This window comes from Volvox carteri, assembly GCF_000143455.1.
Source record: "Volvox carteri f. nagariensis unplaced genomic scaffold VOLCAscaffold_102, whole genome shotgun sequence".
NCBI classification, from domain to species: domain Eukaryota; kingdom Viridiplantae; phylum Chlorophyta; class Chlorophyceae; order Chlamydomonadales; family Volvocaceae; genus Volvox; species Volvox carteri.
Window position 1 is genome coordinate 206,553 of NW_003307645.1, and position 17,115 is coordinate 223,667.

The window sequence follows — 17,115 nt, forward strand, 5'->3', positions numbered from 1 at the left end:
TTAATATACTGAGAGGAGCTGTTTGCTCAATTGTGCTTTGACCACTCCGAGACCCTGCTGGACGAGCGTCCTCTGCCAAACATAGGTGTGTTTCCACACGCTTAAAACGGATTCACGTAATCAATACCCGTTGATAAGAAACTTTACGCAGGATAACAATCTCTCGTGACAACTCCTTAGGCGGCGCACCTCATCCTTCTCCTAACTTTCTTGCAGCGGCACCAGAACTTCAACTTGACAATGGGTCAACTCAAACGGCGGCGTCCACAGCACCTACTCCGACCCGATGAGGTGACTCAGCTGTCTTGAGTGCACGTAACCCAGGGTAACCCACCCGGGTTAACGCTTCCCGTCCGGGACAAATATACTGTGCCTAAACTTGCAGCATTTCAGTTGCCTTCATTGAAAAACCAATGCTATCCTCCCCATCCTCTTTCGCCCTATGTTTCCCGTCCATATCGCCGCTGCTACCCACATTAATGCTAACTCGAGAACTGCACGCAAGCTATAAGCTTCCCCAAAACTTCCCCATCCGCGCACGGGGCCCCCTTACCTGTCCCTTTCCTTATTCTGCCTTCTCATCACTTAAGTAGCTCCTTTCCAAACCTTTCCATGATCTGTGCTTGCCGGCCCGCAGATGCTGGCAACTCTAGCCTCCTTACGGCTTCACGCGCTGCTGCAGCACGGCGTCATCTGGCTGGCTGTGCCCCCCGAGGTTTCGGAGCTGCTGAACCAATGCTGCACTGGGCAGGTGAGTCCTTCGACCTCAGCTGCCAGCTCGGAAAAGTGGCAGACGGCTCCGTGGCTTGTAACCGTACATCCAGAGAAGTACTCCGTACCTCTTGAGGGACACGCCACGCACCGCGGACTCCCTCCTCATCTCAATCCTCCCAACATTTTTCTTGTTTCCGCCCCCCATGCAACTGTGCAGATGGACGGTGGGCCAGGTACTGCGGACGAGGTGGCGGCGGTGCTGACGCCGCTGGTGGGCGAACCGCAGCTGCCTCATGGATTACGCGCCCCAGCCGCGACAAACTGCGCCGCCTCCGTCGCTGCTGATGCAGCTGCGCAACTGCCGCCGCAGCAGCAGCCCGACGCCGGTATTTCGACAGGACTGGACGGTACGACGGCTGAAGAGGTCCAGGCCATGGAGGTGGATGATGGAAACCAACAGCTGCTGCGTCCGCCGCAGCAATCTGGGGAACCCAACCTGGCAGCAGCGGCCGGCAGCAGCGACCAACGGGACAGTCCCGCTGCCGCCGAATGTGGAGAGGTCACGACTTCTACCATCGGATCACCAACCGCTGCAGGAGCTGGGACGACAAGGCCCCGTTTTCGTCACTTGCCTATGGATACGAAAGATGACGGAGTTGCCGGCGCGGCAGCGGCAGCAAGTAAAGGTCAGGGAGATAACGGAGCGGTGTTGGAGAGTACGGGAACCACAGGGACCGCCGTACCGCCGGAAGCGTTGGGTATGGACCCAGCAGCCGGGGCGGGGGAGCCTGAGGAAAGCAGGCAACGAATGGGAGCGGCGGTGGAGGCGACGACAACAGCGCCGGCGGCAGGGCGGCCCGGCGGGCAAATCCCAGGACGGCCAAGGGGTCGTCGCGGCGGCGGCGGCGGAGGCTTTCCGCCGTACAGCCCCGCCGCCGTGGGATGCCGCTTGGTGGCGGTAAGGCTCACGCTTGAGGAGGCCTTCTTTCTGCATTACGTGCTGCGCTGCCTTGAGGTACGGCAGAGGAAGATTCCTTGGAAGACTCCGGACCAATATGGTAGTGTCGTACCGTTGTAGTGTACAAATTGTATACGGCATTTGTGCTGCGTCCATAAGTGGTCAGCACTGCGTGTGGGGTGCCACCTAGTTTCCATGCCCTCCCCCGGCCGTGCTCTCAGGTGTACGAGCTACACCCGGCGTTGCCCATACCCGCTGCTGCCGAGGATGTACAGCTTTTGGACACGGAGGTGCGGCTTCCGCTCCTGCGATCTATGCCCCAAAATATCCCGTTGTGCTTCTGCACCCTCGTAGCTTGTACGGAATGCAACAAACCCCCCACTTTGCATGTACGACAACATGCTCGCGTAGTAATTCCCACGCGCAGGCGCTATGGAACTCATGCCGAGGCATCCGAAGTAACTTCGTCACGTCGTATGCGGCATACCACCACCTAAAGTGCAAGGTATGGGTGTACGGCAGCGTTAAAGGACATGTACGGCATGTTGGTATAGGAATGGCGCGCGTGGGGTCGCGGCACCACCGCTGTAGCATGACATGATCCGATACCCTGTCTGCACATAGAGCAGGACCCCACAGCCCCGCCCTCTTCCGCATCTCTCCACCTTCCCGTAGCAGCCGTCCTAGCAAGCCACACAAACCCTTGGCTGGATGGGAGCACGAACCTCCCGCGGCGAAGTGCAGGCGGCCTGGCGCTCACCCTCAACTGTACGACCCCTCCCTGTAACCGCGCCGTGCACACCCACCACGTTAACATTCAACTCTGGGCGCAACCTTCCTCTCTTATTAATGTCCGCTCACCAATCTCCTTTCAATCCATGACTGTCTGCAACCCCACCGGCCCTCTCCGCTTCGGATCCTTGGATCCGGCTCGTCCACACGGATCCGGATCCAGGGCTGGATTCCGCGTTCTGGACTTCTGTACGGAGTGGATTTCGTGGTATATCAGCTGCACCCCGTGGGTGCGCACAGCGACTTTGGGGTGCTGGTTATGCCGCTGGGGTCTGGACCAGGGGGCAGCAGTCGCAGCGGGGGCCCCCACGCACCGCCCTTGAGCTGGCTGGACCTGCAGATCACAAACCGCCTCATCAACCAGGTGCCTGATTAAGCATTCCGTTCGGCAGAAGGGCACGTGTGGTTTGGAACTGAACTTGAGCGATAGGAAGGCACGTGCGGTGTATGCGGTCACAATGAAGTTACATGACGAATGAACTAACGTATCGGTGTATACGTGTGTTTTCGCGCAGCTGCACGTGTGTACATACATACATACATACATACATACATACATACATACATACATACATACATACATAGGTCAGGCACTACCGGTAGAGCTCGCACCAATGCCCCCGGGAGATCCCGGTATCGAAACCTGTCAAGGTCGAAAGTCCTTCCGATGGTGGAAGGTAAAGTGCCCCTAGTCGATGGACGATGGTGACGTTAAAGTTAACTTGCGAGCTGACCAGGAATGGAGTTGAGCTGCCGTTGATCCGGCAGATTCCGTTGGATGCCGGTGGTGGGTGCGGAACCTGAGCGATTCACTGAGAAGTTGACAAGGGTGACTAGATGAGGGTGCCCCGAAATACTGGGGAAGGCAGGGTTTCGCCGGATAGCGGCCACGGGCGAACATATGCCCCCCTGTCCCACACATCATACATACCTGTTCCTAGTGGAACTCATTGGATTTGGGCTGCGAGGAGACGGAAATCTCAAACCATTATGCACATGTATTCTACCGTCGTGTGCTTTTGGGGCCTCGGACTGCAGGCGCAGGTAAAGATGGGGCCACACGCAGTGCCAGCTTCCTTTCCTACACACCTCGCCTTTATTGATATCACTAGCACACACACACATCGCCAATCGCCAACCACCAACCGCCAAGAAGTCATAAGGCAGCACTCGTTCGACTTATTACCACCCGACCCGATACGACCCGTGGCAACATTACCGTACAGGTCGTGAAGAGGCTCGTCCTGCTGTACTTGTACGAGCGGCCTGGGCCCGACCACACGACCCCACGCTGCCTTAGCAATTTCGCGGTGGGTGGAAAAGGTAGTGGTGGTGGTGGTGCACGGAGGTGATCTGTACCTGTTTTTTCTACAGATAATTGCGCTTGGGGCGCGGCTGGAGAGGGGTAATGGGCATAGGATCCCGGGGCAACCCGATGAACACTGGCGTGCGCGCACGGAGATCACGTTCAAGGACTCACAGAACCACGGACAGTGATAGTCCACGGGCAGCGGCATAACGCCGCAAGCGGTGCTGTTGTGGCTGCGGCTGCTGCTGCTGCTGCTGCAACTGTCAACTTTCGTGGCATCTCTCAACACACGCCACACGCTGCACCTTTTACCCACGGCTCTTCGAGCTCGCATAACTCCAATGGAAACTGCCACACTCAGCTAACAACACCCATTTTAACCATCGTTACTTCCTGGGCTTCTTCCGCTGCACGACGGTAGGTGGAGGAGCGCCTCGTACGTCGCTGGGTGCCCGACGCCACTCGCGACTGAGAAGCGTCTTAGTATGGTAGGGGCTGTGTAACTGTTGGCCGTACCTACAAATCATACAAATATCGTACAAATACGACGTGGGGCTTATGAGCCCTGGGCTGTCGGCAGGGTTTGCCAGCTAGGACTGGGGTTCCCCTTCCAGGTATTTATGGTTGGGTGCTCACCCTTTCGGCCGCGCGACCTTCGATCAGGTCCTCGGAATGGGGCTAGGAGACATGTGATATGTAGGCCGTGGTACTGGGTGCCGGGTTTTCCCGAATCAGTCAATATGGCGGTTTGAGGATACCTGGATTTGTGTTTTAGGTCGTGTTTCTATTGGGTTTACCGGGGGCAACTGACAAGGTTGCCTAACTAGGGTTGCGTCGCGGGGTGATTGGGTAAGCGGCCTGTACTATGGGCACAGCTGCGCTGCTGCTGTTAGTGATGACGAAAATGATGGAGACGTGGGGACTCCAGAGCCTCAGAACAACGGCCAGGTCGTTAGTGAAGCGGTCAACGGTGAGGCAGTTGAGCTATTGGAGCTTTCATCACACCTCACCTGCCAGGGTACCATCTTGTGCAACGTTATGGCCACAAACAGAATTCGTTGTTGGGGGGGGGTGCTCAGGGCGGGGAGCTGATAGAAGTTGAGAGAGAGACGGTCCTGTCAGTTTGGGTGTGTGGGATTACCAACCACAAATGTGATAACTTAGGAGAGTTGCATTTATTGCATGGAACATTTTTGGTGTGAGAGCAAGACAACGATATTGTGGGAGGATTTGCGTGGACCTTGGGTCAGGAAGGATTTGCACGATGCAGTACGGCAGCACTGTGTTGGTTATTGAAGGGGAAATTTGGGGTGCGTAGCTCTGCCACCTGGGTCAGGAGCGATAAGCGACACACCAAAGGACAAATGTTTCTGGAAATGACTGCGGTTCTTCAAAGCGGGGATAACTGCTTCCTACTGATGGAGCTGTGTTGATGGATGTGGGTATATAGCACTCACGCGACCATGTCATCGTCCTGGGTGGAGAAGTTCCGCAGCGGCGAATAGTACGACAGCCCATGCCTCGTGGTTTACTGGCATCAGCGGACATGCTTCCTGGCAAGCAAGTACACTGCGGCCTTCCCGTGTTCCAGCCGCTATCGCTATCTTTGGCTATCCAAGTGCGTTCCCTGTGCCGTGTTCGTTCGAACAAGCGAGGCTCACATGGTCCGTTTCCGCATAGCGTTATCCAGGGGGTTCAAGTTCTGATGTCATCCAGCTTCCTTACTCTTGCCTTTCTGCTACAGCGTACAGCATTATTCTTATAATAAGATCTTACAGTACCGTAGGTTATTGGAGTTCCTGAAGTGAGGAAGTTTCAGCTTGTGTGACCACTCAACTCCTTGAGGGAAGCACGAAACCCTACAAGCTGTCAATTATAGTTTTCTACACCACCAAAAGGCAAAGCTGGTCTATGTGCCCGCATATTGCGTATGAACCTGTACCTACAGCCCCGTGCCATGTCATGCTTCCAACAGCATTTGTAATGCGCATTCTGCCTAGAACAGACTTCCGTAAAGCTTGTACAGAGGAAGGGAAAGGACCATAATCCATACAGCACACATGAGAAGCTTTACATGCTTGCATCGTCCAAAATGTTATGCACATGTTAAGGTGATCTATATAGTTGGCTTGATGCAGGCTTTTGGGGCAAAGGTCGCAACTCTGCAAATTGTCGTGACCGTACCACCGTACACCATTTACCAGTGGTTAACAACCGCTTACTGCGGACTTGCGATGGCGTTTCACTAACTTTGTTACTCTATTTCATATAGGTAGAAACTAAACGGGCGTTGTTTTATTGCCGCCTGCTCTACACGATTGACGACTGTCTGATATGCTGACGCTTTTTTCATAGAGGCGGAGGGCCTCTATCTATCGTTTATTATTATAACTTGAGGACTTGCTTTTGTCATCTGTGGAGGCATGATGAGGGGCAAGAGGGCACAGGCTGCCCCGCCCCAGCAGCCAAACAAGCGGCATAAGCCCTCTCCTCAAGAAGAGGGAGCTCCATCCTCCGACATCGATATGCTTCAGATGCTCCCGCCCGAGATGCTGCACCTTGTCATTGGCAATCTGACGCCCCGCGAGTGCCAGCCCTTGCGCCTCACCTGCAAGGCGATATGCAATGTTGTCAACGCACAGGTGGCAGATACGCTAACCGTTACGAACGACATGGCGCAATACCTCGTGCTGAAGCAAGTGGAACATTTTCGGTCGGGTCCCCCCATCATGAGCAACGGCTGGGTGGCAAACCTTTTGGCGAAGTTCCCTAAGGTTAAGAACTTGGACGTGAAGTGCAGTCAAAGTGTTCTTACTTTGTTTGCTCGACATATGGTGCGGGACTGCCTCGCGAGCAGTCCGGCCGGCAGTGTTCCACTATCGCGCATTTTTGACCTTGCGGATCATGTAAAAACCAACAGCAGACGACATTCAGCGGTGCTCATCTGCGAGCTCATTAAGTTCAAAGTTGCTCAGAGCTTGACTTCCAAGCCACCTGGATATGAGGCAATGCGGCAAGATATCAAGCAGTATGGGCGTGCAGATCAGGTGGGTTATATGGGTTGGAATGCAGACTCTGCGCGGGTTACAGGCGAGTTTTGTCGCATCACGCATAACGGGCTTTTCGCTCAAAATGGCCGTTCATTTCAGGTCCATGCGCATCCTTAACATTTAGGGAGTTAGAGGCTTTCTTCGTGGATACCATCTTGGTAATGCTGATGGCCCCAGGCAAAAAGTGCATGTCCGCATGTGCCAGTCGTGCTGGTGCAGGTTTCTAAGGGCAGCTGTCGTTGCATGCAATGATGGCTTTGTTGCGATGGCATACCTGCACGTTGTGCTTATGCACGTTGTGGTTCTTTACCTTCTGACCCTTTGCGGCTCCCGCCCTGCTCTTGTGTACCAGTTGCTGACGGAGCACCGGATCGAGCTCCAAGCGCGTGTCATTGAGCTGGTGGAGAAGGTGCTGACGTTAAAGGGGCACGTTGATGCGCGGGCGCATGAACACTACAAGTATGCACGCGACACACTGGACGACTCGCTGCTGCAGCTGGTGTCCTGCTTGCAACCGCGGCACAGCAAGTACGCCTATCAGTTACTGGCGAAAGCAGCAGATCCGGCCAAGGCGGCGCGCGGATGGAGGTACGTGTGTTTGGGGAATTATGATTCGGCCCGAACTACACTGCAGAAATTATCAGCAACTTCCGTTGTAACCCAGGCATGTACATTCGTCCTATATGCTGCTTAACTTACTGCAACGTCATGTCGTCCTCCTCCTGCGCCTGTGCTAGTAGTTGGGTTTAGGCTCCGCGACCTTAGAGGGAGTAGTTGCCCTCGAGGATTGTTCCAGCACGGATTATCCCTTGGACATACTGGGACATATGGCCTGCACACCACAATATCTGTTTGTGTAAGGAGCACGCATCCTATCCGGGATGTCCCTGGTCAGGTGGCTTTTCTACTTCCTAGCGCGGCAGAAGCAGGCGGAGGCTGCCATTGAGGCTTACAAGGTGGTGGATAAGCAGGCGCTTGCGCAACTGAGCCCCACCTGCCTCAGCGAGCTCTTCCGGAGCCTTATTGACAACGAGATCACCACGCAGGTAAGACCGCGTGCTGAAACACGGCTGCTTTAATAGGAGAGCACCACAAAATGCTAAGTCTGGGACCTGGGTGATCAAGCGCTTGATTCCTGCCTTTCGTGTCCGATATGCCTAGAAGTACGGCGTCGCGCTGCTTAGCCAGTGTGGCCTTGCTAAACTAATAACGCAATTGCATTCGCTTGGGGCACGGGATTTTTCGCCGTGTTTTTCCTGGCATGCATGTTCACAACGGGCGCCACTCCCTTGATGCTTGCCCTGCAGCCGGAGCCCAAACTGCGTGCAATCACCAGTGACAGCGGCTCCTGGACCAAGTTTCTTTACCGCGGCAACTTCACGCTAACCTCGACTCAGAGCAGAGAGGGTGCACTGGAGAAGGTGGCGGCTGACCTCGTAGGCAAGGACTATCTGGATACAGCGGTCAACGTGATGAACAGGTAGGGAGGAGACATGCCTGATGTTTTGCGGGCAGCTTCTGTTTCGTAGCCTGAATGTAACTGTCGGGTTAATCGGGGATTGCTTTCACTGTGAAGGTAACCCCAAGGGAAAGGTCGTGCAAAGCAAATTAGAACTTTATGTAACCACTGATAGTCTCTTGTCCATGTTCAAAGTAATGGTACCCTGGCAGCCTGGAGCAGCAGGTGGCGTTTTTTCTGCACATAGAGATTCTTTTGGCGCAACCACGCGCTTTCTAATTCTAGCACTTCGAGCCATTGTTTTGTATCCGCTAGAAATTCTGGACGCGTTGCCATGCCTGCTATCTACGACAGATTCGAAACAGAAAGCACGGCGATGGAGATCTGGACGCAGTTGTTGGGCGCACTGGGCATCGTGCCTGGAGGCGAGATGCCGCTGGTGACCCGCGACTTGCACCGTGTCGTTTCGGACCAGGTGACCAAAACTGCAGTCCTGCCCGCGCGTGTATGATGGGGCGTGTGCAGCCCCCGTTACAGCTACATTACAGCTACAGATATGTAGATTACCTCGGCTTGAACTCGGCCCCTGTTTGCTGTACAGGTGCACAAGGCTTCCTTGCTGGCTATGCAAGCGCAACCCGCGCGCCGTGTCGCGTGCCACGTCCCGCTGGTGGATGTGCTAGTCTCGGAGGGCCACCTAGAGGAGGCGTATAACATGGTCGCCAACGTGAGTGGGGCCCGGTATTTGTGGGCATCCACGGACAGTAAGGGTTTTATGGCGCCCTATTGGCTAAGATTTCTTTCTTTGAGGTGCACACTTGCACAATGCGGAATGACTGTCAGGGCTTGTTTCCCTGAGGGTTTCAAGCTGCAGAATCAGCAGACATTGTGATGACTGACCTGCGCGTCTGCATTGACTGGCCTGCAGTACCCGGAGCAGGGCGCTCTGGATAAGCACCTGCTGCGCTCCCTCTCCAACGTCTTCTCTCTAGCGGACTGCCCGCCGGCGCAGCTGAGCAGCAAGACGTGTGATCTGCTGCTTGACGTGCTGCAGCACCGCCTGCGAGACGTCGCGGCGCGCTCGGAGCTGACTACCATCCTAGTGGCTGCCTACGCAGCACGCAAGGATCTGGACACAGCCGTCAGGTTGGCGAACAGTCTTGACGCCGCTGCCGCGGCGGCGATGGAGGCCGATGCGGGCGCTGCGGGCGGGCCTGCATTGGAACCGGTGCCAGCGGCAGCGGCGCAGGGCGCAGCGGGCCTAGGCCCTGGGGGAATGGGCGTTGATGGTGTCGCCATGGCCGGGGTTGAAGGAGACGGGGGGCCGGGGGCAGTTGCTGGGCAGGCGGGGCAACGCCTGGCGGAGATGTGGCGTGGCGTGGCAATAGCAGCAATCCGCCAGGGTGACGCTGGCGTGCTCCTAACAGCTTTACCTCGGGTGAACACGTCATGGCTACTAGGCCACATGGACGAGGACTTTGGCCTTGACAGCGTCGCCCCAGTGGCCGCTGCCGGCAGAGCAGGACCCTCCTCACGGCCGCGGCAAGAAGACGTGGGGCTAGGATTAGGTCATCTTGGGACGACAGCAGACACTGTCGGAGAAGCTGCGGCAGCTGGCGCAGGCTTGCTGATCAGCAGCGGCGGGGCAGCGGTCTTGCCTCCAGGGCCCACAACGGTGTGGCAGAGTGTCTGTGGCGTTTTATTGCGGGCTAGCCGGCGCGCTGACCTTGAATCGGCGCTGCTTCAGCTCCTAGCTGAACGCCGGAGAGTCCTAGGGGGGCACACGGACCAACGGGCACTTCTCGAGGCTACGGCGCGTGCGATGATTTTAAATGGCTATTCAGCAGAAGCACTCACACTTGCTCGACGGCTTGGCGGCAGTTACTCGTCCTCCCCTGAGCAGGGCTGTGGGACAAGCAGCGCTCTCGGCGGGGATGGCGGCATAAACACGGGTGATGGTGCTGGGCTCTCCGTCGCACCCGCGGAGTTGGAAAGTTCAGCTGGAACTACAACGGGTGTGCGTCCCTGCTGGTCCATGCTTAATATTATCCTAGAGGGCTTTATGAATGGGGGCCAGTTGCAGCTGGTGCTTCAGGAGCTATTTGCGGCGGGGACGGCACAGTCAAAGGAAGCGGCTAGTTCCTCCGGCGGCGCCAGTAGCGCCGCCCTAACGGGGGGGAATGTTGCCGCGGGCCTAGTACTCCATGCCGCTGCAGGCCGGCTAAGGCAGTCGCTGTTAGCCGACGTCCTGGCGTCTCTAACCGATGCGGGCCGCTTAAGTGAAGCTGTACAACTCTTGCGCGTTCTCCGCGGTGGGGAGGACGATGGTCTGCTTTTGCCACCTCCGGCCATGCCTTTGCCTACCGGTGCCGCACAGCGCGGGACCGCCGGCACAGCACGCGCGACACGGTCTAACCGCGCTGCGGCTGCTGCGGCCAAACGTAACCGCGGAAACTTTGGGCCTGCAGCGATTACCGAACAAGGCGCTGCTGATGGCACAGCAGCGGCCGTTGCCACTGCTGCTGCGGTGCTTGCAGGCATGGCAGAAGCGTCAGGGGGCGCCGGGCTGGGCCAGGCAGGTGCGACTGGGCCCGCGCCTGCCAGTGCTCATGGTCTTGGTGAGCCTGGGCATTGCCCTCAACCCCAATACAGCCGTCTTCTTCTCGAGGGCAGCGGTGATGACGAGGCGGGCCAGGCGACTGGTGCTGCCCTTGGTTCCAACGCGGGTGCTCCACCACGTGTCTCGGCGAACACGGGGTCAGGGCCGTGCACCCGTGCCGCATCCCTGGAGGCCGCACTCGCGTCTCTGGTTAAGGCACTGCTAAAGCGTTCGAGCAGCACCGGCAGCGGCGTTGCAGGTGGCTCGGCGGCTGCTAGCGGCTCGTCCGTCGGTGGTGCTGGCTGCGGGGGTGAAGGGGGGGGAGGCGGCTCGTCATCAAGTAGTGATGTGCTTGGGGACTGGCTAGAGGTATGCAAGGCCTGGCCCCTCGGACCTAGCCGCGACGCTCAACTTGATGCTTTGGCGCGGAGAGCGATGGATAGGGGCCGAGACCTGGAGGTGGCGCTTCAAGCTGGCTGGTTGCTTGGTGAAGCATCACCTCAGGTGTGATGCTATTATCGTTGCAAGATTTGAACTAGCGGACGCAAGCAGCAGGAATGTCGCATCTGCTGGCACTAGAAAATTTGGAGCGTCTGAAGGACCGTGGACAATTTACTTTGGGTGAAGAATTGTGGCGTCGTGGCTTTACACCCGCATCTTCCCGTTACCACTTGTCATCTTCCAACCCCAATGGCCAATGATGTGCAGGAGCAACGTTTTGCCTATACCCATCGAGACCTTGCGCAAAAATGCATGGGACAGGGCATGCTGGAGGCGGCGCAGGGATGCCTGCTGCGCGTGCATCCGCAGAACAGGGATTCAGTGGATGCGGTGGCCCGGGACCTGATGCGCGCGTTGGCACGGGCAGGCGACAAGCCCGCCGCCCTCCAGTAAGTGATTCCGGGAAGCATTTGTACAGGGAATCTCCGGACTTTTAAGCTCTACAAAGGTCGCTGTCCGTGGAACATTACAGCGAGAGGGCATTGCTGGGCAAAATGTACCGTGGGCGCCCTCTGGACGGAACTGTTGAGCTAGTCGCTTTCGTTTGTATCCAACCTTGCTTGAGGACCAGCTTTGTAGAAACGGCTTGGAAGGTGCTGAATACAGCCCGAGCTAATTTGTACATTTGTAGCTTTAGTGCACGCAGCGCGGGACATTGTGTACTGTTCAGCGGAGAACGCAGTGTTTTGGGAACTGTAATGTCCGCGTCGAGTGCATCCCCTAACGGCTGCTGCGGCCCCCCTACGATCATAGGTTGGCGGCGGGCTGGGCCACATCCGAGGAGCAGCGCGCAGAGATGGTCAAGCTGATACGTGCAACCCGATCAGCGGCCAGCGCCGGTGGAGCAGGGGGCGGGGCTCCAGGCAGTCGAGCAGGCTCCAGTAGCCGGGGAAGCTCACGGGATTGTCCCCGAGAATGATGACCTCGTGAAGGCGTTGCCTGATGACTTATCCGACGCATGAAGTGGCGACGGTGGCGTTACCGTATTTTGCATGTGCAACAAGCATCAGGGAATTACGGGCATGAATTGGGGCAGCATCGGTCTCTTCTCAGCCTCTCCTGCAGCAGTTACCACGGAGCTACTGCAATGTTGCAGGCTGCATGTAAGCGTGCATGTTACATAATGGCACCAGAAAACGATGAGGAACTTTTGCAGGCGGTGCGGCAGGGTGTGTCTCCGAGGCGCGAGAAAAACATGCCTGGCTTGCCTATCTAGCTTTGGCTACTCTGTATCGATGCTGCTTGAGCGAGCAGGTCAGATCAGGTCATCTCGGTGCTTGGGGCCAAGCGATCATGGCTGAAGATGCGATTGATGTCGCGTACCTCAGTACACGACGCGCAGGTAAGTCTTAATGAAAAAGCGGATTCTCAGCCGGCAGCGGATTCTAAGCCGGTAGATCGAGAGCTGCGTCTTTAGCAGCGTTTGGGCTGTTGCATGGACCTAAGTATACCCGATGCACATGACAAATAGCTGCTGCGGACAAGTGTGTATCAGGGTTGACCGCATAGAGAAGTAGCCCCCTTTGGTAATTGCCTTGTATTCAAGTTGATTTGAGCTGAACCTGACATCCAACCTCATTGAGCGCACGGGTGCTGACCGCTGATGGCATATTAATGTAACCAGTGCGGATTGATGGGACGCGGGGGGATGAACGGGCTACGTGCAGTTAAGCAATTGCGCCAGCGCTGTCCGCGATGCGCTTGGTAAGATTGACGAAACCAAGGTGTTAGCCAGGAGAATTTTTGACGCGGTGGTGAGTCTATGTGGTTAAGCATGGTTATGGCCGGATTGCACCCGAGGTGTTGGCTCTGGATTACGTCGCAGAAAAACATCACCAGGATAGCTCTGTCCTGCCCCAGTGGTTGCTTTCTCCTTCCTGTGCGTCACAAGGCCGTGGTTGTGAACGCTACGAAGGGCCGACGTCTCTTGGCTATGTGTGCGGGAGCCTGGTGGTCTTACTGCTCTGCTTATCCATCCGTGTTTTGTGTGCTGAAGTCTGGAACTTACCATCGTCAGGACGCCGTTACGCCGTCGAGGTTTGCTGGGTTGGTGGCTTAAGTCACGCCCTCGGTCTAATCCCCTGTTTGGCGTCCGCTCCCAGTCTTGCTACGGGCCTAATTGCGTCGGTGCTGGCTTGTGGCTGCAGCACTGTAGTGTGGCAGCGAGGTAGCATTTCTTTTGTGGGCATTTTTCTCTTATCCTGCTTTCCCCTAAGCCTCACATTTTGAAACTCCCTCATCAATGCTTGCAGCTTCCTTTCCTGCCTGAGTTGCGGCACTTCAGGCACCATCTATCCTAAATTTAGTTCGTGGTTGTAATGCGTAGGCCTCAACAGTTGCGTGTTCATTTCTGCTCCCAGATTGTTGGGTGATTTCCGCTCCCCAGATTGTTGTGGGCAAAATCATGGACAACTTCCCTAACGCATCATGTACGCAGTCCCCGCGGTTTGAATGCCTTTAATACTGTGCACCTCTTCATGTTTTTAGTATGACAGTCACACTAACAGGGACGGGACCCTCAGTTTCAACGCCGACGCTACCATGTCAACCTCTTTAGTGTAATAATCCATTTCAACCACACCACGTTACACGTTACCAAACAAAACCAGTATTCAGCAGCAGCGTGGCACATTTTAGCCTTAGACAGGCACCACCAACACCGCACGCGCTGCTGGCATATGCAGCAACGTCCATGTTATACCTGTACAGCCGCCGCCTCTGCTCCGCTCCACAACGTTTAGGGAATGGAAGGCCTCTATTAGAGATGCAGGGAACACAGTCCCGCGTATATGTTATTGTGTGAAAGCCCACCCCCAGCATCCAGTTGACTCTGCCCAGTCAACGTTTGTGTCGAGCCTACTCCTGGTCTGCTCGGAGCAGGTTTCAATAAAGATAATAGGGTCCATCCATGATTGTACATATATGTATATAATATGATCCATCCGCGTCACATCTCCGTGGGGTTGCATCCACTTTCCTATGTTGGACGGACTCTGTGTGGTGTACGTGTCTGGTGGAATCTGCAACCTTCCATGTACCCTATGTCGCGCCTTAGCAAAACCATCGTGTGGCTCAGGAGTGTCCTTCGGTGGTGTATCTCATGGAGTCGGAGGACATCGATCCCCCTACCTCCCGCAATCTACCTGCGGCGCTCAGCTTCATGGTCGCATCATGCTAAGCGGGCGCTCTACCATTTGAGCTACGACCCCACATGCTTGTCCTGTGCGCTCGATGAGGGGTTTGAACCGCCGACCTTACGGTTAACAGCCGTACGCTCTACCGACTGAGCTAACCGAGCCGGCCGGAACGGGTTGTGTCGTACTGTACGACACGTACAGCAGTGTTTGGTGCATAACGTGCCGTACGACAGCTACTATGCAACCTGCAATCAGGTTACAATTAGGTTATTATAAATGTAGGTTGTACAGGTTACTCCTACATGGAGGTTTGCCATCAACAATGCTTCATCAGCAACTAGCTGCAAACAGGGCTCTATGGCCTTTGATTCGTCGGGTCCGCGCGAGCCCACTAGCAGGATGACGACCTACAGTTCATCGTGGTGAGACGCCTTTCCTTACCAATGATGATCAATGGCTGTATGGGCTGTGGCTACGCACATGCCTTCCACACAATGGCGGCCGGCAGTAGTATGCACGAAACGCGAGCTGCTTTGGGCTGCTTTGGGCGGGACGTGGGACGGAGTTGGTAACTGACATGGCGTACCATGGGAGCGTTGTTCTAGATTGGTTTTGTTCTAGACCCGACTGTGGACACACAGCGTCCAGGCTTGTGCCTTTGAAAGGCACAATCGCTGGTTCGATACATGCTGGGGGATGTCGCGGTCTCCTGTCACCCGAGCGGGGGCTGACACGTGGAAGTTCTTGATGATTTCGTCGGTCCAGATATCACCTGCGTCGATGGCATGTCCGCTCTGAGCCTACAGTCGACAACGGCCCATCCCTGACGGGAGGTGGTCGTGGTTGATGATTAATCCGGAAACGCGTGAGGCAGTAACCTGAGCAGCGAAAACGGGTAGCTGCGGGCGGCAGACGGATTGCATGCTTGAGTAGGTGGCTGGGCCACCCGGCGAGTCCTCTCAGAGGCAACCAACTGTTTTCGTGCTCCTCTGTGTGTGTACTGTCTTGGCAATCTTCTGTATGTGTACTGGCTTGCCACTTTTCGGTGTGTATGAGCCGCACTCTCCTGTAGCGTGCAGCTCTGAAAAGTGTCAATGCAAACCGCAAAGATGTCTGTCTACGTAGGCAAAGCCGAGCACAGGCATGTGACACAAGGTGCAAGCCTAGGGACTGGCAACATTCCTGAACGAGCGCAAATGAGCAATGGAGGAGAACATGGGATGAAGACGAGGACAATGGTGACGATGGTGGTGACGATGATGGTGACGATGATGGTGACGATGATGGTGACGTGGATGATGACAAATATAGTAGGATGAGGAGGATGCACCACGGGGCATGATAACCGTGTCATCAGCTGCCTGCCCTTCCACCTGCACCTTTATCTCTCTCCCTCTACCTAGCATGACGGGGGTGTGTACTGTATACGGGAATTTTATTTAGCCTTAGACAGGCGCCACCAACACCGCACGCGTTGCTGGCATATGCAGCGCTATACCTGTACAGCCGCCGCCTCTGCTCCGCTCCACAACGTTTTAGGGAATGGAAGGCGGCTACCTGCATCATTGTCAAGACAGACAGTGTCCAGGGCCCTCCATTCGAGATGCTTGGAAGCACACGCCGCGAGTGTGTGGGTATGCAGTCTGATTTCTGATTTCTGATTTCTAATTTCTGAATTCCGGTTCTGGAAAGGCCTCTATTAGAGATGCAGGGAACACAGTCCCGCGTATATGTTATTGTGTGAAAGCCCACCCCCAGCATCCAGTTGACTCTGCCCAGTCAACGTTTGTGTCGAGCCTACTCCTGGTCTGCTCGGAGCAGGTTTCAATAAAGATAATAGGGTCCATCCATGATTGTACATATATGTATATAATATGATCCATCCGCGTCACATCTCCGTGGGGTTGCATCCACTTTCCTATGTTGGACGGACTCTGTGTGGTGTACGTGTCTGGTGGAATCTGCAACCTTCCATGTACCCTATGTCGCGCCTTAGCAAAACCATCGTGTGGCTCAGGAGTGTCCTTCGGTGGTGTATCTCATGGAGTCGGAGGGCATCGATCCCCCTACCTCCCGCAATCTACCTGCGGCGCTCAGCTTCATGGTCGCATCATGCTAAGCGGGCGCTCTACCATTTGAGCTACGACCCCACATGCTTGTCCTGTGCGCTCGATGAGGGGTTTGAACCGCCGACCTTACGGTTAACAGCCGTACGCTCTACCGACTGAGCTAACCGAGCCGGCCGGAACGGGTTGTGTCGTACTGTACGACACGTACAGCAGTGTTTGGTGCATAACGTGCCGTACGACAGCTACTATGCAACCTGCAATCAGGTTACAATTAGGTTATTATAAATGTAGGTTGTACAGGTTACTCCTACATGGAGGTTTGCCATCAACAATGCTTCATCAGCAACTAGCTGCAAACAGGGCTCTATGGCCTTTGATTCGTCGGGTCCGCGCGAGCCCACTAGCAGGATGACGACCTACAGTTCATCGTGGTGAGACGCCTTTCCTTACCAATGATGATCAATGGCTGTATGGGCTGTGGCTACGCACATGCCTTCCACACAATGGCGGCCGGCAGTAGTATGCAC

General features: G+C 55.7%; 1 protein-coding gene across 1 annotated transcript; it reads left to right on the forward strand.

Moving 5' to 3' along the window:
* Positions 1 to 240: 240 nt before the first annotated feature.
* VOLCADRAFT_108274 (uncharacterized protein) lies at positions 241 to 13,856 on the forward strand (the record flags this gene model as incomplete). Its single annotated transcript, XM_002958661.1, has 18 exons — positions 241 to 291; positions 638 to 751; positions 932 to 985; positions 1,085 to 1,729; positions 1,894 to 1,962; positions 2,100 to 2,177; positions 2,628 to 2,828; positions 3,691 to 3,774; positions 6,416 to 6,820; positions 7,176 to 7,411; positions 7,719 to 7,869; positions 8,131 to 8,303; positions 8,637 to 8,757; positions 8,884 to 9,009; positions 9,211 to 11,385; positions 11,590 to 11,771; positions 12,136 to 12,221; positions 13,743 to 13,856. The coding sequence occupies 18 exons, from the start codon at positions 241 to 243 to the stop codon at positions 13,841 to 13,843; spliced, it is 5,052 nt and encodes a 1,683-aa protein (XP_002958707.1). The 3' UTR covers positions 13,844 to 13,856.
* Between the last annotated feature and the right edge of the window lie 3,259 nt (positions 13,857 to 17,115).